This window comes from Lates calcarifer, linkage group LG2 (genome assembly GCF_001640805.2).
Source record: "Lates calcarifer isolate ASB-BC8 linkage group LG2, TLL_Latcal_v3, whole genome shotgun sequence".
Classification (NCBI taxonomy): domain Eukaryota; kingdom Metazoa; phylum Chordata; class Actinopteri; family Centropomidae; genus Lates; species Lates calcarifer.
Genome location: NC_066834.1, coordinates 19,962,170 through 19,984,482, shown reverse-complemented (window position 1 = coordinate 19,984,482; position 22,313 = coordinate 19,962,170). Strand labels below are relative to the sequence as shown.

The window sequence follows — 22,313 nt, the reverse complement described above, 5'->3', positions numbered from 1 at the left end:
ACAATAAAGTTTCCCAGCTTTTCCTGGTTTGCGGAATCTCCACATCAAAAACGTCTCTGATCTGACCCAAATGACAAACTACAAATTTAATCAGCCTGCACACGGTACTTATTCAGCCTCTTGTAATTGAGCCTGCTAAATGCATTACCTTGCAATTGTATATCTACATTTACTAGGCTAACATTTTTGGCTCTTAGTCAATGACACACAATGAAAGAGAGAACCATACTGTGTATTGTTGCGTATTCTTAATATAATTTCTTCCTTGAATCATGCAATATCATTACACAATGACATCAGTGCCCCGGTTAGAAGCAATTCAAAAGTGGCCACCAATCTGTCAAACCGACACCTGGCTGTATGCTTGGCAAGTATTCCTACTATTCAGTCTTGTGATGTGATAAGAGAAGTACTCATATTAGTTTCCATGTCTTGTACCTTTGTCATCACTCTCCCTTTGTGATCACAGCAATGCAAATGTAGACATGCTCTGCTCACTGCCTCCATTTTGTCTCATTTGTCTAAAGGCAGAGCTGCACAGCTTGTGAACATAAAACTTGTCAACAAGAGCCACTGTGTTCACACACCACCTGTAGCATACCGCAGAACGTCCCTCAGTAACAACATCCAGCCCAATCCAACTGAAGCGATGGGCTGCAGTATATTAAGACATAAGACACAATCTGTGTTCTGTGGGCATGATTAAAACTCTATTAATCACAGAGGGATTATCACAAGTAGTGTGGGGGTCTTTGGACATGTGTGTGTATGTAAGCATGAGGGGTGGGGTGGATTACAGGGGTCATACAGCCTCTGTCCCACTGCGGCAGAGGCCAGAGTGCTGAGGCCGGCCAGTTGCCCGCCCCAGCTCTCTCTCCACGCGACGGCTTTGTCCGTCCCCTTGTTTGACAATTATTTACTCTGCTGTTTAGGACAGGGCTGAGGTCACCACACATACATCACTGACACAAAAACACTGGCTACCCGTGTCTGACCACCCCCATCTGACCCGTATAGGCCCTCACCACTCATATACACTCAAAACACTAAGGAGTATGGGACGACAAGACGGACTAATCAAACGGTTGTCAGTCAAGCGCTGGCACTCGCTGAGGCAAATTGCATACAACTATGTGTTACATTGTTAATACAGAGGCATACTGCTCATTGTCATATGGGCAACACGTTACACGTGTTCCACACATTGTCTAAAAACTATGAATCATCACAGTCATCACTTTTTTTGTTGGTGAACCAGTCAAATGCATCAGCTGCTCTTGATGAAACCAGGAGCCAAAGTCTTTAAATATGGTCAGCTATGACTCAACAACAGGGCAGTATGTAAGTCAGAGTGGTCACAACTTACACACACACACACACACGCACACACACACAAGGTGCTCTGGATAAAAGCCTCCTCCCAATGTGACTGGCTACATGAAATGTAAATGCTAATGTAAATGTTCTTCCGTATATTTGTTTCTTTAGCTAGTCTAGCTTTAGCATCTTCCCTTTGTTGCTGCTTTTAGAACGCAATAAATGTGCTTCCCCCATTATTATAGGGGGTCAGTATTTGCGGCATCTGCTAGGCTTGTCTCTGGCCCCTCGAAGACAATGACATCAAAAAAGGAAAAAAAAAAAAAAAAACAGTACTTCTACCTCCACTGTCCCCCTCCCCCTACAGCGGTGCAACCTGAAACTGCCTGAAGAGATGAGCAGTCATTAAATACTGCAGAGCTGACATAATGACAGGAAAGATAAAAGAGAGGAAACAAAAAAAAGGCCAGACCAATTCTCATCCCATAATGCCTCCCCCAACCCCCCAGGCTCATCCCTCCTCTCCTAATAAAAGACGCCAGGCCACAGATAGGGCACTGGCCAGCTACAACTTTGCTGCTGTGATCTTCTGTTCTGACAACATTTACACAAAGCCTGACTGTCTTGCAGAATAATACCACTCCACTCTTTCTGACACCCCGGGAAACAATAAGCACTCCATACAATGCAGTGAAACTCCATTTCATACAATGTTCATAACCAACAGAATGGGGCTGGGCGACCAAAAATGGTCAAAATTTTCAGATCAGTCAATATTAATAGTTATCACAATAAATGTTAAATCATTGTTTCTTTCAAATTCAAAGGTAGACTTTTTGCTCCTGAATGAAAGCTAAAGAAACCAGACAGTTAACTTGGTTTATAACTGTTGTTCATGGTCAGAGTACGCTTTTCAAACAGTGAAAACTTTCACAAGTCTGACAATTACAATGAAAAAAAAAAATATATATATAACCTAACTAATCCACCTCTATCGTACTGTAAGGTGACTGGCCATTTTTGATTTATTTCTGTGCATGCTATCTAAGCACTGAAATAAATTGTACTGAACGCCTGACAATCATTTTTTATATCTCTATCGAGAAAAATTATATAATCACTGCATACTGTGATTATTTTATGTTGCGATATAAAATGATATTGCTATAACTGTAGTTATTGTTTTAATGCCCAGCCCTACTACACTGATGTTTCTAATAACCTCCAACAGGCCCACATGAGGGCAGTGGCTCTAGTTGATTTAGAATAATAAAAATAAAACTACAACTGCTCCTTCTCCCACCACCCTCATACTACTGCCTTCCCTCGGTATCTCTGTCCAGCATGTCACTACCAAATGTCCATGCTCCAAAACTAAATTTGGAAATGTGGTCTAGAGAAGCACCATTCAAAGACATTTGCCTTTAAATAGACAGTAATAAAATCCAGACACATGATAGTCCTGCACCCTCAGCCCACTGATCAAGCGCAGATATGTCCTCTGACACTGCCCACTCTTGTGCAACTAAGGCTTTTTATATCATCCACAGGCTGCTGAGCTCCCTTTAACATGTTATGTTCCAAGCTATGATGCTAAACCACACGTAGCTCGGCTTGGCTCCCAGTTGGCATTCCAGTGTTCTGTAATACTGTGCTGAGGCAATATTTACCTTCGAGAGAAAGTGCACTTGGCACACAGCCGAAACTCTTAGGGTGGGGCGGGGGTGTGTGTGTGCGTATTTGTGTGTGTGTGACGGGTTGCTACTGTGTACTACATCCTACCTTCCCACCCACCCAAAATCCGCGTGCTGACCCGGCCAACCACCCACAGCCTCTCAGCGGCAGCCCTGCCCTGCCTGACTCCACTACCTGGATCAGAGCCAAACCAGAGCTTGAGCAAAGCGCCAGAGAGGGACAGAGAATGAGAGAGAGACACACACACACACACAGAACGTGAGCGCAGAGGGAGAGAGCTAGTGAGCGTGAACACATCGCGCCTCAGCCTGGCCCTCTGCCAGGACTCACTTAGGAGGATTTTTAGCCACAAAAGCCAATCAGCGGTCAACCCTCCGTTGAGATTTGAAGTGTACAGATACTGCTGGAGAGGTTTGTCCCACAGTCAAGATTAAGCAGTTGCTCACAGCAGGAGGCTCATCTGACAAATCTAACTAAACACTCAAAGGGAGAGTGGTGAACAGTGAAAGGTCTTTCTCCTTTGGGTCAATTAACAATACCATTTTGATATAGCTAATATATATTTTTGATATAGTCAATTTTTTAGATAGGGTCGGAGTCATCCTGGTTTAATACACATGAAAAGAAGCCAGCTTTGGTTTGAAAGGCAGTGGAGCTGAAGTGTAAGGTAGAAATGGTGTGACAAGGAGCCATGGCTGGGTACTAACCTGTCTGAAGTGATCTTCAAAGCCCCAGTCTGCCTGTCCATTAGGAGAGGTAGCAGAGTGAGGCCCCGCAGGAGACAGGCCCTCGTCGGGTTCCTGCTTTACTCTGACAGGTGGCGATGCAGACCTCTGGGGGGCTGAAGCAGAGTAACTGCCAAATGGACGGACTGGGATGCGGGAGGCGCTCTGCTGCAAAGCAAGGGTCTGCTTGCGGAGGAACTCCAGACCACTGGCACTTCCCTCATCCTCATCACTGCCCTCATCTCCCTCCATCATCTCATTGTCGTCATCCTCATCCCCAGAATCCCGGCCTCTATCCTCGTCATCCTCTCTTTCCGAGTCCACACTGCTCTGATTGGAAACCCGGGGGGGCAGCCCACCACCAGGGACGCCGGCCAGGGTTTTGCCCATGAAGCTGGCCCCGGAAGCACGGGCAGCCGCCAAGATGGCCTGCTGGGCAGCAACCTGCTGAGCATACATGATGTGGGCCTCTCGCAGCTTCCTCTCCTTGCGCTCCATTTCCAGTCGGGCCTGCTGTTGGCGCTGGAGCTGCTCCATCACTGCCTCCAGCTTCATCCCCCCTGTAGAGGTGCTCTGAGGAAAGGCCACACCAGGCTCCTGAGACATGCTGGGCTGTGGGAGGAAGAGAAGGGGTCACTGATAACCTACCATATCCTGAAATCTAATTACATGTTTATTTCATTATACAGGATGAAATGAGACATGTGTAAGGCACATGCACCAACCCCACCATCAACAAAACAAATCAAAGCAACTACATAAACAAATGAGCCCAATTTAAACATAAATCCACACACACACAAATATGGATAATTCAAGTTCAGGTAGTAAAAAATTGCTATATTGTGACTTTTTACAGTCTTTCACTTGAGTCCACATTTGAACCAGGGGTTTTTAGCTGAATGCTAATGACTGATACTTTGAAAAATCTGCAGCTTTACAGAAATAAATCTAAACTGTATTTGCTAAGATAAACACGGAACATACTGTGCATAGCTCGGGCTTTCAACATGGCATCTAAAATCAAAGGCCTGAGCATGTGTAAAAGCAGAGACAATGTCACATTAAAATGAATTAACACTGTTTGTAATTATTATAAACAGGCTCATTACAAAGCAGCCATGCCAAACCTTTAAAAAGGTACAATCCCAAAGAACACCTTTAAGGTTTGATAAAGAGAGAGATGAAGAGCTAGACCTTAAAACAGACACGGACAACTGTAATAGGAGCCCACCATAAAAAATGTTTGATAAGAGAGAAAAATAAAAATCTCTGTGATTCACTTTAAGTATTATTGTAAGTTCTCATATCAGGAGTACAGTGATTTCTCATAACGAAATCCTGTTACACCTTTAAACGCCTTAGTCAAAGCACGGGTTGAGTAACTGGCTCCAACTGTTGTAACTATTATAAAACAGTCATTTATATTTCTTGTGTCCAGCTACTTAACCCGACAGGGAGATAAACTGCTTCTAAATAGCTTCCAGCAGAAACTGCAGTGTTAGCTTAATGTAAAAGAGAGTAAACTGACCTCTAGACAATTTAATAAAAGCAAACAGCCACACGAGTGCAAAAACTAAGCAACAACTGCAAATATATATATATATATATATATATATACACCTTTTCCGCATTTGGCTGCCTGCCACATCCTCAAATTACGTGGATAACGTATGCCTAATAGTATTCAGCTAGGTTTCCTTACAAACAAGCAAAACTAGCTTGTTGATGTTATGCATTTTTAGAAATTTCCATAACAGTGTTGTTGTTAGAATGTAAAATAAGCTTAAAAGTAACCTACCATAAGGTCAAATTAGCTCTGAAAGTTTTTTTCTCCTTTTTTCTTTTAGAAAATGTAGCGATAAAATGGCTAACTCTTTTCCGTGAATTAAAGTCGGTCGGAGGGTTTTTAGGTCGTTAAAGGTCAGAGAAATGTAAAAAAAAAAAAAAAAAAAGGAAAAAAAAAGACGCCAAGCAGGAACGCGACTCACCATTTGTGCCTTACTACTGCTTGAATTGTCCACCATCCCTCCTTCCTTGGCTTTATCCTCCTTCTTCCCTCGTTTCTGGCACTCGTTCAAACACTTGTAAACACACACACGCGCGCGCGCACGGGGGGAGAAATACTGTGCATGCACCGCAGATTCCGACTGATCCGCGAGCAGAAAGGCGCTATAAGCTGTCTTCCGAGCGACCTCTCCAAATGTTGCTGTTTTCTTTCCTCCTTCTCCCCTGTGACTTTCGTGATTTTCTTGTTTAATAGAAAATGGGACCGACAGGAAAATGGCCCGATCTCATATCTCGGAAAGCGCTGAGGTAACTCCCTTCAGTCGTTTTTTTTCCTCCCCTTCAATTGACACCCCCCGCATGGCGCACAACAGCGTTAGGCCCGCCCAGCGACAGCAACAAGTCCCTTTTCAGTTTCATGATATTCATATTACATAGTTTTGCCCTTTATTTATCGTTTTCTTCATCCATATATTTGACTTCATTTGTACAATATGGCATTTAGTAAAGGTATCCATGTGGAGTCTTCTGAGCCACATAATCTCAATAAAAAGCTAAAAGCAAAAGTCTATACAACTTTAAAAGCGTTCTAATTGCGAACTGTATATCGCCAAATAAGGTTACCAGTGCAATCTATTGAGCCATATAAATATACATTAATATTTCATATGGATTCTATCAAAGTGTTTATATTTTTAAGGGCAAAATGCATGGTTGGATAGTTATCTACCATCTGAGACTGGTTCCTCACTAAGTATTCCAGACACTCTCAGTGTCTTCCTCTGATGTGACAATGATTATGATGCTATGTTTAAATGAAATACTACAAAACCCTCATGGGAAGGTGCCTAACAGTGAAGTGCAATAGGTATCAGTGGCACCATAGCTCCAGGCTGCCCCCTTGAGGCACCAAAAACTACAATGTTCCAATTTGTTACTGTGGCTTTTTATCAACCATGTGTACACAACTCATTTACAATGATGGAAAAGCCTCATTCACATCCAAACCGCTGTACACAGGCATTGTAGAAAATGATTCTTAATAATTATAACAATCATGCACATGAAAGTATACATAACTGAGCTTTATTTAATAATGTAAACCAATACACAATACAATCAAATAAAAAAGATTAGTGTTTACCATCATAAAATAACATTTTATGTTATTGCATTTAGCACTCAATAACACTATATCGTCACAATGTTGTATAACAAGCAGATTGTCCCAATAGTTGCATAGTACAGGTGAGTCAAGTGTACTTGCTACTGACCACTGGTGTTAAGTGCAATATTTCTGTACATAAAAACATCGTGCAGATCCAGGGCCGGGGGTCGATACACTTTAAATTCAGCTGTTACATTTAAAGCATTTAACTCACACTTGTATCAAGTGACTCACACTTACTGTAAGAGTAGAATCAGCTTTTATTCCTAAATCTCCCACATTACAACTATGGAGTTGCTGGGGGGAGATAGTGTACACTGCTCATGTCGATAATGTGACATGTTCAACACCTGGTGTTTGAATTTGTGAACTGATCAAAAGTCAAAGTTCCTTCTCTTTCTAGCACAAAATGTCTTTCCAGTCTTCAACTTCTTTATGGTGGTCAAGTGGTTTGCTGCACCATTTACTTAACCAACATCACAGCATGAGAAATAACAGTGTGGTCTACAGGTTAAGTAAAACAGAGGCCACACGTTTATCCTGACTTAAAGCCTCTATGCACTTTAAGAGTTGTGCAATTTTAAAACTTTTATTATCTTACAAATCGATGTGAAAGGCAAATTACTTTCTAGTTGTACACAAACAAAAAAAATCTCCTGATATTGAACATTTTTTGTTAATGCACTGTTTCAAATAAACACCAATAATTAACAGTAAAATATAATGCGGACTAGAACATGAGCAAAGAGATTTTTTTTTTAAGTGGAGAAACAAATAATAAAAAAAACATTTTTCCTACATTAAAGATAGCCATTTCAGCACATATGTGTGTCTGTTGTGTAAGAAACAAGAACAGACACACAATAACACAAACAGAAAAGAATATGAACTGATGTGTGTAAATTGTAATTTTACATGTCATAAGCCTAACAGGTAAGAGGGGTGGCCATTCACCTCAGTTCTAATGTAAATCTGGTTTATTGTTTTTAACCTGTAACAACTATATTTAATGTCCCCAATAAATACATTACAAAAATAAATAAACAAAACAATGTAACTCTGGCCTGCCGTCCACGCACAGATGTGTTAAAGCATCCTTTTGAAGAGTTACATCTGATCCTGAATAGCATTTTAAACTGAAATGCTACATATAATTTTTGGCAAGAAAAAAAGGAATCTTTAAAAAAAATCTTTCTAATTGTTCCAAATTGTTTTATAAATCATATAAAACAAAACTGAAATAATTTAAACATGGAGGATACATATCTAACCACATAAACAAATGCCTTAAGGTGGCAAGATGACTATACAGGAATCTGTAATGTATTTTGTTTTGATGCTTACAATTCTCTAAGAGTGGCAGATACTGGTTTCTGGAAACCTATTTCTACAGTTGACTGTGAAGTCCAATCTAATCAAATATCAGTGGTTCTATCAAAGCTCTTCAGTAACTCATCTGCTTACATTTTGTGCCATATCGCACAGTTGTGTAACATTTTGATAAGAGTAGGTATTACTCTTTCTAACAGTGCTAACTTGGCAAGACAACTTCTCTGTAGGCATGGGTGAATCCTTCTTTGTATGTAGTGGTTTGCTTGTAAAATATAATGAGTTCTTTGCATTCTTAGACACAAAGCACATGTGGAACCAGTAGAAAATAATCCTGGATTATCTTCTATACTTCTTTTAAGGTTTTTGAGATAGCAGCACTTGCTGAAAAAACGATTATCATTGTACATGAGCCACACAGAAATGAAGCGCTTTCACGCAGAACACTACTTATTTTTGTTCTAATAATAATATTAATAAAGTCATACTTTTCCTAAGTGATGACCATCTCATTTTGGACAGCTACACTAAAAAAACAAAAACAAAAGACAGCCAGCTGATGCAACAGTAGTCAGGGAATGTAAAATGGTCAAGTGAGGTGCGTTCATAAAACAGTTAGTTGTTAAGTAAAGAAAAAAAAAACTTTGGCAAATTTGCCAAAGGACTGGAACATTGAAACACAATACACCATATTTGTATGCGTGTCATGCTTACAGGCCTGCAGACCTGTTCACCAGAGAGCAAAAGACAGGAACCAGCTCTCCACTATGACAAGGACATATCCCAAATGATGAATGACTCTCCCACTCAATTTGAAGCAGTGGCATGGTTAGTATTTCCTGTAGTTTTATAAAAAGAAAAATAAAAAAAATAGGTCAAGCTTTGGGGTCACAGTGGATAAGGCTTGTTCTCACGTCCATCCGCGTTTTCTTGCGGGTTGAGTGATCTCGGTGCACACAGTCCTGCATTAACAGGAGTTTGGCTTCGGGGCTGGAAGTCCTCAGGCAGCGCAGCGATGGAGCTGAGTTAGAAAGAAGACTTCAGGCACCAGTGGCTAAAGTCAGCGACTGGAACTGGAGTCAAGCCTTTTTTTTTTCTTCTTTTCTTTTTTTTAAAGGTTTGAGTCACTACACCAGCATCACTGCATGGAGCAAGACGGGCCCTCGGAGCAGCAGCACACAGAGGAGCCCATGGCTTTGGGTGGAATCAGGTCCAGGTCCTCATCATCTGGGATCTCGTCCAGACGGTAGCCGTCCTGAAGCAGCTGCCTGCTTAAATCAGGATGGACCTGGAGAGCAAAGAGAAGGACCTCAGTAACACACATTCATCACAGAGTAATGTGGCTAAATCTGAGGTTCATCACAGTGATCTTTTCAAACTCCATGATTAAGTATCTCTGTTGTTATAAACCAAACTCAGTTAGAAAGCAACTTAAGTAGCCAGACAAAGAGTTTCTTTGTGAATGGAAATGAATTAATCCAGCTCTCTTTTGGGTTTGAGTCTGAGGTTGCCGTGCCACCAGTCCTCTGTTAGTTACTGTTTGCATGCTCCTATCATTTTTAAATTTACTTTATTATATGCCAAAACTCTATCTCCTGCAGATTTATAAATACATGGGGATGTGGGATCTATAACTCTGTGTCTCCCCATGAGCTATGTGGCTATATTTTGTGTATGTCTCTCAGGTATTACGAAATTTCTGCAGTTAGTCAGAAGCAATGTGAGAAAACAGGTAAGACTGAATTTAAAGCTCTGCTAAAAGTTGGTGTAAACAACTCAGGCTACATATCTGAGATCAAGAAATAGCCAGAGGCTGAGTTTGTGTGACTGAAAAAGAGTAATGTCGAGGTAAAAAATAAAACACATCCTTTGCTCTCACATTTATTAGTAGACAGGCACAGAGTATATACTGTTGCTACAATATATAAAAATGAATGCAAGCACAAACGAGATCTGGCCCTGGTCCTAACTTAAAACAGATGCACTCATGATCATTTCTGTCATCTGAGTTGTTTTTTATTACAGAGGTTGAGACAAACTGGTTCCTTTTGACCTCTTACCTATTTACTGTTTGGCAAATATATATTTTAGTGGTACGACTATCCTACAAAAAGCCCTCAAATAACGTGCCTGTTTTTTTAAGGTTTTCTCCTTGTTTACTAAATATTTGTACTGAGGGTTTTGCTGGATGAAGGGCAAGGGTTTCAAGGTTACGCGTCCAACTGTGTGTGCTGACCTGACCAAAGCGATGTGAAAGACTGCACAGAGGTCATAAAGATGAAAGGACGAAATAGACAAACAAAGCCCGGGTTGATAATAACACAAATGATCTTTCAACATCTATGGATGGCAAAAAAAAAACCAAACATTTGCACACCCACACAGCTTTAGACTTACAGCCAGTTTCAATGTGTGATAAGTGAGATTGTGAGAGCACCTGAAAAATGTCCCACGGGGCTAACTCACCTCAGCTGAAGAGTATCCCGAGGAATACTGCTCAAAATCAATCTCCTCATCACTGTAAAGACAAGTAGGACAGGTTCTGTCATGACGTAAACAATTCAAATGTATCAAGGGGAAATGTGTTAAAGAAAAACTGGAACTACTAAATGCCAAGATAACATGATTTTAAATGGTGTGTTAAACTTAGAAATTACATGTGACTCGGTTCTGACCATAAAGAGCAGTTTAAAACCATAATTAACCATATGGTTAACTTGTGGTCTTCAACTTTCACTCAGGAGCGAAAATCAGCCTTTACACTTAAAAGAAATAATGATTTGGCATTTATTTTTATAATTTTCAATATTGACTGATCAAAGTTTTAACCATGATGACATTTTGGTCATATCACCCAGCCCTACTATTCATACAGACCAAATGATTATTTTAGAAGATGATTTTATGGTAAAATACAATAACTCTTGAGGCCTTAAGGGCTTATATAAGGGTTTATGAACACTAACAAGACCACTGGTTCTAAAAACAGAGCAAAGAAAAAAGTGCTGATACCACTACCCAATGGTAAAAACAGATGATGAGTAAGTGTTCAATTTAATGAGTATACTCCCTGTATATATGCTGTAACCTTACCTGTCTGAGTCCAAAGCAACCAAAGTGTCCTCAGCATGCTGACTCAAAGCAGCGTAGCCCTTGTTATACTTCACCATCCTGAAAGGAGAACCAGAAACTGTCATAATTAGCTCAAAACAAACCTCTGCACTCCCGCATTATGCTGACGCCACAAAAAGCAGCTTCCTCTCTCCTCACCATGCCTCCTTTCCTCACCTCTTGGCTCCTTGTCTTGGCTGATGCATCACTGGAGGTCCTGGTGAGAGGGCTTTCTTCTTCAGCGCTTTCCTTGCCATTTCTCTGTGTTTCTCTATGAATAATCAGAGTAAGAGACATTTTTTTGGTGTTGACTAGAGCTGACTGTGTAATGGTTAAAGCAAAGGTCACATAAGAAGTTTACTGTACTGTTCTAATGGCCCAACATACCTGAGCATCATGTAATCACATTATGGGTGATTCCATCTCAGACAAAAGTTAGTTACTAGTTTTAATCCAGTCAATACTTTGGAAGAAGCTTGCTGGTATTTTAAAACAAGACTTTAGCATTGTATATTTAAAGTATACTGTCCAATCATTTTCCACTGGGTAGAGACTTTAAAGGGTTACAGCAGCTATAACACATTTCATAAACACAGGAGGAGGTGGGATTATTGCCCCCCTATAGAGAGTTGATCAAAATATGCCATTCATCTGCCTCCATAAGACAAAATATACATCATTCAAGGATTTTCTGTAACCTTTAAAAAAAAAATAAAATAAATAAAAAATAGAGATGATGATGATAAATACGGCCAGGATAAATACAGTGTTGTGATGTGTGTGGATCACAGATTCAACCAACCGGTGACCACCACAGTCTCAGCTGAGCTTTGCTGTCATTTACAGTTGCATTTCTGTCCTCCTGTTTCATGTGCGTGTGTGTGTGTGTGTGTGTGTGTGTGTGTGTGTGTGTGTGTAGCCCTTCTGCACACACACACACACACACACACACACACACACAGAAACACACACACACACAGAGCTGGGAAGCAGGGGAGACAGGTTGACAACTAGTTGTTAACACAATAAAAGCTCCTACAAGCGTTATAAATCTGAAAAAATGACAACCCCAAATGTCTGAAAGTCAGGCCAGAATATCAGCATAATGCCTACATTTTTCTAAAAGAGATCTTGACAGCTTCCAGTTATGGCACAGCACATGCTGATCCAAATAACACAAAAATATCAGGGGCCTTGGATACAATGGAAGGAGGGAGCAGGGAAGTTGACAACCGAGACTGCTTTTCTGCAGACACGGGATAAGCGAAACTAAAGGCGTCTGAGCCCTTCAGTGTCATATGACTCAGGCTCTGCTGTCCTGATAGCTGCACATTCAATACTCTTGAGCTGTCCCTTTCTGTGCTGCCGACAGCACACAGCTGAACTCATAAAAAACCAGCAATAACGAAAGGACTTTTGACCAACAGAGCAGCATTATAACAACCTGTTCACATCACTGGTTATGATGAGTCAAGAAAATGCTCACGTAGTTTGAGGTGGATGGCTGGAGCTCTGGACATGATGTAAGGTCCTCTTTTCTCCACAGGCCTGATGCCTCCATCAGCAGTCTTAGGTCTTGTGCCGCTGCTGGGCCCCTACGGTTGCAGAAATGAAAGAGAAATCTGTAGCTCACATTCATGTGTGGCAGCCAAAGTAATGACAAGACAATTATGAGACAACTAAATGAAATCACGTGATACATAAGTTACAAGAGGATAAAGTTTATACGGGGTGTTTTAAACTCAACTCCAATGTGTTTTAACCACGAGCTTCATGAAAGAAATTATTTTTTCTTATATATTATATATATATATTGTTTTTGTGTCTATTTTACCGTTGCGGTTTTTCCTTTATTTTTAAATCAGCTTAATCTAGCGGTAAACTAACAGGCTGTATACCTATTGACTGTATATACAGTCTATAGACAAACTTGAAATTTCACGTAAAATTTTGAAAACCGAAAACTCACTTTTCCCAACAATCCATTCGGTTTAGAGGAAGAGAAAATCGCTTGTGCTTTTAAGCTTACTAAGCATGTCACTCGATATCATTTACACCCAAACTTAGCAATGACTGAAAGTTTACTGTGAAAAAATCATTTTGTGAGCATGTCTCATCTAAACAATTGTCAAAAACACAGGCTAGGCTAGTTAGCTAGCTAGCCTCCCGGTTTCTATTTACAAGCTAGCATTAGCCGGACTAGCTTTAACGTTAACTGGCATTACCGACGAAACTTGTGACTCCGGCTGCGTCTCCAGCAGTGTGTCCTTCTCCGGCTCCTCTATAATGTCGTTCATCATCTTGGCGTTAGTTGTCACAATTTACACCACAACACAGCCATGACGACAGGTGTCCCACCGGCGAGGGACTTTATTGTTTTCCTCGGGAGCAGGTAGGCTTTCACTTCTTCCGTCGTCCTCCTTCTTCTTCTTTAGGGTTTTACGGCACTAAGCATCCACTAAGTTGCGTTGCTGCCTCCACCTGGCTGTACTTAAATCGTCCAATCCTATTACAGTTCAGTAATGAAGGAAGTATTTTATTTGGAAACACATCCTCCGCCCACTAATGCTAACACAACTGCAATAAATCGACTGCATGATATACACCATAGATACTCTTACTGACCAGTCTGATTAATATTTCACAAATTCTTAAAGTTTGAACTGTATAATAAATCAGTCATTACACATATTTTGAACTCTGTAAGCATTGTTGATCTGCTAGAAAATCTTATTTCTTTTTTCAAAGTAATTTAAACAAACACAGTCACCAGAAACATCCAAGGAACATACACACGCGTCTCTGTATATACTACTAATATACTATTAATATTACTAATATTTTATCTCTCAGATGTATTACAGTAATATGATATGGTAATGATAATTAAAACTATTCTGTTATGGCGCAACTCTCTGAATTTCATTGGCCAGGCTCGTATACCACCACTTAGTCGTTAAACCTTACGAGTCACCGCTAATATCCAAAAAAATATATTTTTTAAGCATATAAAGTCCATGGCTTTTATTTAGATGGCGCCGATGTGGCGGAACTACAGGTTAGGATCGAGTTTCGACTCGGACGTATATTCCTACTTCACCTCCAGTACTGTGGTTTGTTTTATAGAGGTGTGTTGTGTGAAGTTTGTTCAGCGGTGGATTGATTGAGTCTTTTCATTCACAACAGCATTAACCTGTGCTGCGGCTCGCTTATCTGACGTGGTAAAGCAAATACCACACTCTTCACTCTTCTTCATAATACCAGAATATAATCGTATCGTTTCTGTTTGTTACTCATTGTGTAACTTGCACGATCCGTTTTCTAGTATTATCATTTGCAGATTTGTTACTTAATACACCTTAGATAAGCTATTTGTTTTCGCTGCTGTGTGTTTTTATGCTTATTGGTATTTATTTATTTATTCGTATTTGTGCACTTTTGTCGATTTTGTGACTCATGTTTTTCGACTGAGAACTCTGTATGCATACTCACGTTTATATGAATAGCTTATGCATCTTCTCTGATTTAATCATGTGTGCATTTTCAGTCAGAGACACTCAAACACACGTTTTCTGTCACTCCATTAGAGGTCTTCAAAATTAAATCTGTCTCCACTAGGTTATAAACAGTAATTGTCACCGTCTGATTACTAAAATAAATTGATCTCTCACTTAAAACTGTCTTTCCTCCAAGTTTTATCAACGTGCATGTTTAATATAACTTAATATACATTTTCAGCTATATGAAAATGTTCTTAGCCTTTCAAATGCTTAGATATATTTATTCTCTAAATGCAGGCCTGTGTAGCATCACTAACCAGTGGCTTTACCACAGGCTCACTCATGCTGTTGATCAGCTGATGATTGAACTCTCTGTGTTTCTGGTCAGGCATGTCTCAGGACAGTCAACACGGCAAGTGGACCATCTCCAGCAGCGATGACGATGATGAGGGTCTTCCTCCCTCCGGGACTGCAACATCTAAGCCCCACAGACCTGCCGTATCCAGTCACAGCCCACGCCAGTCTGTCTCTCCCCCTGGCCCCAAACTGGAACCAGCGTCAGCCGCTGTGGAGGTGAAACCTGAACCAGCTAAGACCCCTGTATCCTCACTTGTCATTGGCTCTGAAGCCAGACAGTCAGCTGCAATGAACCAGCTGAATCCAGTAAAGTATGAAACTAGTCCTTCGTTAGCTGGAAAGCGGAAGAAAGAGGCATCGGATGGTTCAGGCTGGGCTCTCTCGGATAGTGATGATGATGATGGAGATGTGAAGGGGAAGAGTGGCAGTAACGTGCCAAAAAGGGCACTAAGCCCCAAAACAAAGAAACCCAAGGTGGAGAATGAGCGCCCCCCCAGTCCCCACGGCAGACTCTACTATATCGAGGAGCCAGAGGACTTCTTTGAGTCCAGTGTTCCTTGTCTGAATGACACCTACAGGTTTTACCTCAACAAGGTCACAGGCCTGGACAGAAAATACAACAATGGGGCGCTGCACATCAGAGGTGAGAAAGGTTTCACTTGATTAAGTCTGGTGTGATTTGGTTTGACTTTTCAAGATAAAAACAAAACATGACCATTTTGAGGCAGCGGTAAAGAGGACTGTTACCAGTTTGAGTGTCAGATCTTTGATTTTATCAAAGGGACACAGTTGATGTAAAATCAACCCTCTGGGCAAAATGAAGGTCCTAGTTTTAATCCCCTGTGACCACAGCACCTGGTTGTGCCTCCTGATTCCTGTGCGGATCTCCCCTCCGTAGATTTCCCACATTTGAAATCAGTGGAACACAACTTACCCCCATTTGTCATCATCAGTCTTCTCTAAAGTTGTTCTATCAAGTAATCTTAACTGTTTTCTGTTATCTAGACATTCTGTCCCCATTATTTGGAACTTTGAAAGAATCTGTTCAGGTGAGTAACTACCATAAAAACTGTTTCATGTCCTGTGTATTCAGCCGTGCTATGGCTCTAGGGCTGTCAGTGGGTCAGTCATCCCCACTACTTTGTTACAGACATTCATGGTCCCCTGGCTTTTCCTCTAGTGCCACCATGCCACTAAATTATGAGCAAAACTAATGACATTCACATCAGCCTCAGCTGTACTTTGTGTTCAGTGCTAATTAGTAAATGTTAGCATGCTAACACACTAGTTTAAGATGGAAAACATGGTTTAACACTAAAGCTGCTAAACATCATTGCCAGGTCTCGAGTGGATTTAGTCCATTAATAATCTTTCTTTCTTCATAGTTTAACTACTGCTTTGATATTGCCTGGATGGTTAAGCAGTACCCATCAGAGTTTAGGTAAGGTCTGCCTCTTTTCTACCATCGTATTATCACAAACACATCCCTGTTTTTCAGATTAGTGGGAATCTGGTGTAGTCTCAAGTGTAGCAGGGTTTGCATAATATGGTTGCAAATGCATTAATCTCTATGAGATGCATTCTCATGATATTGAATTGAATACATAGAAAACATATGTTAATGTGATGTGCACTTTGGGCGCTGGCCATTAGTTAGTTTATACCTTTTATTTAACAGTGACTCAAGAAGAGAGAGCACAATAAATGTGTGAAACTATCTGGGAAGCCATTAGGAGATGTTTGTATGGCTAGGTTTAGAGTCATGACTTCATCATGACTCAAATTTGGATGACAGTCCTTTTTTTTTTTCTTTGCATTGAATGGAGGTGATTTACTACAATAAGCTGTGTTGTGTCTTCAGGGATCGTCCAGTTCTGATCGTCCATGGAGATAAGAGGGAGGCCAAAGCCCGGCTGATCCAGCAGGCCCAGCCCTTTCCTCATGTTCGGTTCTGCCAGGTACAGTCTCACTGCCACAGAGAACAGTTAGTGAACAGTTTTGTTTATGAAGTGCAGTTGATAATATATACACTTTTATCTGTAATGTACAGTAGACATACAAGAAAATTCCTGATGATGACATTGTTCTTTAAATGGGACTGATGTGTGTCATTTTCCACAACAGGCCAAGCTGGATATTGCTTTTGGAACTCACCACACGTAAGCCAAAACATCTGCTTTGAAATAGAAAGACTGTTATCACCCTGTTATCAATTTTTTAAATTTTAAAACTCCCTGTACATTTTGCACATTTTGTACAATTATTGATATTTTATGTGTGTTTGTGTAGCAAGATGATGTTGCTGTGGTATGAGGAAGGCTTCAGAGTCATTATACTGACTTCTAACCTCATCAGAGCTGACTGGTACCAGAAAACACAAGGGTGAGTGTGTGCTGTGGTGGTTGTTTCTTTTTTGTAACCATTATTTAACCAAGGGCAGCCTCATGAAAAGAAAACACAGTCCAGTTTGTGAAAGGCAGTTGTTTCATTTTTGTTGTTTTGGTTACTGCCAAACCAGGATGTGGATGAGCCCTCTGTTTCCACGGTTACCAAAGGGCAGCAGTGTGAGCGAAGGCGAGTCGCCCACCTTCTTTAAGAGAGACCTGCTGGAATACCTGGCGTCGTACCGCGCACCGGAACTCGAGGAGTGGATCCAGCGAATCAAAGAGCACGACCTGTCCGAGACCAGGTAAACACGAGGCACCTGAAGATACACGTGTGCATGCATACAGGTGTGATGCAGACTCTGTGTTATGTTAAAATTTCTTGAGATTTAATGAAATATAACAACAGCTCTCCCAACCCAACAAGGGAATATTTATATTAGTTTGTTAATACATGATAATCTCGCAGTTGTGATTGAGTTCAGTGCAGTTATTCGTGAATGAAACATCTGGATTACAGCTTACACTAATATTATTCTTCTCTCATTAGGGTGTATTTGGTTGGCTCAACTCCAGGCAGGTATGTTGGTTCAGACATGGAGCGCTGGGGCCACCTGAGGCTGAGGAGGGTAAACATTTCCTTTTTTTCCCTCTAATTCTCTCAAATCCCACGATTCTCTCGCTAACTTGTACACTAATACAGTTCTACAAGACAGAAAAGTCAGTAGCTGCCAGGAGTTTCATTTATCCTTAGCTTTTATATAGATTATGTATAGTTACTGTACTGTGTTACTTAAATGACACTGAGAGCAAAAAAGTGCTGCTGAATGCTGAATGTTTGCATGGAAGATGAAACTTGTATGGTATACTTGGGAAAAGGTCAGAAGTTCTTTCATACTGACTGCTGCCTGGCGTACAGTTTGCACTGGGAACAGTTTTAAGACTGTCAGCTTTTAAAGATGTTGTGAAATGTAACATATATGTTCTCTCTGTGTTTTTTTTTCTTACATTCCCTCTCTTCTTACTCTTGTAGCTGTTGTATGAGCACACAGAGCCAATTCCCGGTGAGGAACGGTGGCCTGTGATTGGCCAGTTCTCCAGCATCGGCTCCATGGGACTGGATAAAACCAAATGGTTGGCGGGGGAATTTCAGCGCACCTTGACCACGCTGGGGAAATCCTCTCTTCGCTCGGACCCCCCCGTGCACCTGGTACGTTCCTCTAGCACAAACAGCAGCATTCAAAAGCTATGACAGAAAATAATAAAAAACTTCAGGTACCACGTTTGTTTAGCATTTACCTCAGCATTCAACTGGTAAATAACAATTTTGTGTGATCTCAGTAATGTTCTGACTTTTTAGTCTCATAAATTTTTACCTCAACTTGTCATGTTGGCACTGCTGATTAATCTCTTAGGGTTTTTGGTCAAATGTAGAAATTTAACCATGAACTGATATCAGATACTTAGATTATTGATTACTGAATTTCTAGTAGCTAATTTATTGACATTTTGCAGCTGTATCCATCAGTAGAAGATGTGAGGACTAGTTTAGAGGGCTATCCAGGTGAGTAATGTTTTTTTACATTTGAAATAGTAATTTACTAACACATACCATGTGTCCTGGAGGTCATGTACACATAGAAATGACCTTTACCAAATGCAGGTTCATTTTGGCCACAGAGACCATGATCATATTGGAGAAGAACTTAGTAAATGTGCTTGGCTGTTCATTCATCTGATTGTTTTTTGATTAATCTGTCTTTATTATTTGGTGACTGTTGTGTATTTGGCTGTGATACACATCTTTTTTTCCTCCTCCAGCGGGAGGTTCTCTTCCCTACAGCATCCAGACGGCTCAGAAACAGCTCTGGCTTCACTCCTACTTTCAGTAAGTTCATAACGACTACTCATCAAAATTGAGTCCTAGTGTAAGAGTTTACTGGCTACTATAATTGCATCGCTTTTTTCTTATCTTGTCACCCTGAAATTAGCGGTCACTTTTTTCTCCACTGCAACACCAAGGAGTTTATTGAGGCTGTGCTTTACTACTCACTAAATGCATTACGTGTTTGAGAAATACATGAGCAATATCTGAACATTGCTGTAATGTGGATTTAGGTCCACTGGTAGGGAAGCGAGATGTCAACCTGATTCTGAATAAAAACCTTTGTGTATTTGCAGAGAGTCAGATACACTGATTTTAATGAGCACTGTGTTTGGCTTGGGTAAATACCTAATTTAGTTGATGAGCAAATTTGGTATGGCAACTAATATTAGTGTAGACATGTCTATTTAACACTACAGAGATAACAAAGCCACCATATATCAGAGAGCTGCTTTCAGCCAGTGTCCCACTACGATTTTCAGACTGTGTTACTACTGTTACTAAATACTGGAGCTGGTTACTGATTTGTTTATGTGGCTCTATTCATAGAACTGCAGTCTCCAGGTTTAGTGAGTGAATGTTATGTTTGTATGTGTGTGTAGCCGCTGGAAGGCAAATACAACAGGAAGAAGTCATGCCATGCCACACATCAAGACGTATATGAGGACGTCACCAGATTTCACTCAGCTTGCCTGGTTCCTTGTCACAAGGTGAGTGTGTTAGCTTCATATTTGTTCACTTTCATTATGTGAAATTACTTATGTGCCTTTATTTGACGTGATTTTTAGTGCTCTCCTACTTCAGAGACACACAAACACTGTTCTGTTCATTTTGGAATGACCCTCTCCTTATCACACAGATGTACAGAAACATTAAACTTTTTTTAAATGTGTGTTTCAGTGCCAACCTGTCCAAAGCAGCATGGGGTGCTCTGGAGAAGAACAACACTCAGGTGATGGTTCGTTCGTACGAGCTGGGAGTCCTCTTCGTGCCCTCTGCCTTTGTAAGAACAAGCAACACACATGAAGAAACAGTAGCTCTATGCTGATATGTCTGACTGCTGGAGAGACAGGACCAGCAGTGAATGTGATTTTAATCCTGTGTTATTCAAGTTAATCAAGTGTATTATTATGTTTATTTGGTGTGACTCTTTCCTTGCAGGACTTGAAGACCTTCCCTGTTCACAGAAATCCATTTCCTGTCTCCTCATCCTCCTCGGGTTTCCCTGTGCCCTTTGACCTCCCCCCTACATGCTACTCTCCTAAAGGTACAGGAAGATGTGTGTATGTACTTATATACAGACCAGATTGTTCAGTGAGTCTGTCGCTCTTTCACTCTGCAGTCCAGAACAAGTTCTTTCAGAGGTGTAACCCTGGTTAAAACACCACTTGATCTGTAATAATGCCATTCATATGAATGTGTCTTTGTAATACAATGGAAGTTTTTCAACTTCAGAGTTAGACTGAGGAGCCTGGTCAGTTAAAGTGTGCAGTAGCTTGAGCTTAAATTGCAGTTACAGTGTCATCTAGTGGCACTGAGGTGAACTCAACAACATAGACCAGCTCAGTCAATACTAAAACCATAACTTTGCTTTAATCTGCAGCTTCCAAAGACACAGGGAAGAAGTTTAAGAGATCACATCATTTATTCTATGCAACACAGACTGAAATTCATTTTAAACACAAATCTGTTAGCCAACAGAGACAATTCCTCAGTGTTGTGTGTCTTGCCATGTTTAATGAAACAGTTTCTTGGGAGTCAGCGGGGTCACCCTAAATCTTTTGAATATCAAAAGGTTTTCTAATTGATGATGGATGTCCATGGTGTGAGGTGTCATTATCACTTAGTGTTATTTAAGATTCACAGGTTTGACTTGTGTATGGAAACAAAAGGTTTGATTGTCATTCAGCCTTATTTTAGTTAAATATTAGTAAAGTGATAGTAAAATAGTCCTAACTTCTGATCTCATATGATATTCTGACCATTCAATTCAGTTTCTTTTAGCAAACCAATGCATCTGAATGGGCATAATTTAAAATCATGCGGAGGTACAAATACTGCCATTTTGTTCAATGTAAAGTCCCTTTTATCTCTTAAAAGTGGTATCCTTCTAATTTTACTGACCTCTTTTCTTTGTCTGTTTTCAGATCAGCCTTGGATCTGGAACATTCCATACAACCAGGCTCCCGACACACACGGCAACATCTGGGTTCCCTCCTGACCACACACACACACACACACACATACACACACACTCACCACACATACCTCTCTTACTTTAAAACTGCTGTGTTTGTAACTGTTAGTACTATGTCTAGATGTTAGTTGTGAGTAACATTTATTTTTATATTTTATACTGTACTGTAGACTCACATGTTTTGTATCAACAAATAAAATAACATTAGTGTTACCTGCTTGTGTGGTTATCTGTTTTATAAATGCTGCAACAGGATTTAAATTTGAAAGGACATACCTCATTAGTTTGGGTTATACACATCTGACAAGCAAAGCATCATAAAATAGTCAAACATAGAATAACACATGAACAACCAGAACATCCAAGTGAGAGAACAAATGTCTCCTTAAACACATCCTGAGGTCAGGTGGGATCACATTTCAGAGTAATGCAGCAGATTAAGCATCTTGTTGTTCACCTGAGATCCAGCAAGAGTTAATTTAAAGTGACAGCTCAGCGTAGACCACCTATTCAAGATTATCACACAACAAGTTACGAGGATGACGTGCTTGCTAGCTGATTATCCCGAAATTAGTTTTCATCATGGATTAAAAACTGATTTTAACAGCTGGAGGACACAGCTTTGTAAATGGTATGCA

The 22,313-nt window shown here is 40.5% G+C and overlaps 3 protein-coding genes across 3 annotated transcripts in view; 1 reads left to right on the top strand and 2 right to left on the bottom strand.

Moving 5' to 3' along the window:
* LOC108897744 (AT-rich interactive domain-containing protein 3B) overlaps nt 1-6,071 on the bottom strand; it is a 48,518-nt gene extending 42,447 nt beyond the window's left edge. The window contains exons 1-2 of the mRNA XM_018697506.2: nt 5,729-6,071; nt 3,720-4,349 (exon numbers count right to left, since the gene is read on the bottom strand). Coding sequence (XP_018553022.1) covers nt 3,720-4,349; nt 5,729-5,764 — 666 coding nt within the window. The 5' untranslated portion in view covers nt 5,765-6,071. The remainder of the gene's footprint in view (nt 1-3,719; nt 4,350-5,728) is intronic.
* A 743-nt stretch (nt 6,072-6,814) lies between these two features.
* Nucleotides 6,815-13,814, bottom strand: fam219b (family with sequence similarity 219 member B). Its single transcript, XM_018697501.2, has 6 exons — nt 13,578-13,814; nt 12,839-12,947; nt 11,530-11,623; nt 11,335-11,412; nt 10,708-10,759; nt 6,815-9,529 (listed from the first exon to the last, which is right to left on the bottom strand). The coding sequence occupies exons 1-6, from the start codon at nt 13,650-13,652 to the stop codon at nt 9,380-9,382; spliced, it is 558 nt and encodes a 185-aa protein (XP_018553017.1). The 5' UTR covers nt 13,653-13,814; the 3' UTR covers nt 6,815-9,379.
* A 639-nt stretch (nt 13,815-14,453) lies between these two features.
* On the top strand, nt 14,454-21,892 carry tdp1 (tyrosyl-DNA phosphodiesterase 1). The gene is made up of 16 exons (XM_018697407.2): nt 14,454-14,573; nt 15,241-15,852; nt 16,215-16,258; nt 16,595-16,650; nt 17,071-17,167; nt 17,334-17,368; nt 17,499-17,591; nt 17,728-17,898; nt 18,144-18,222; nt 18,627-18,803; nt 19,109-19,157; nt 19,415-19,481; nt 20,081-20,188; nt 20,379-20,481; nt 20,640-20,745; nt 21,626-21,892. Exons 2-16 carry the CDS (start codon nt 15,243-15,245, stop codon nt 21,697-21,699), a joined length of 1,869 nt encoding a protein of 622 aa, XP_018552923.1. The 5' UTR covers nt 14,454-14,573; nt 15,241-15,242; the 3' UTR covers nt 21,700-21,892.
* The last annotated feature ends 421 nt before the right edge of the window (nt 21,893-22,313 follow it).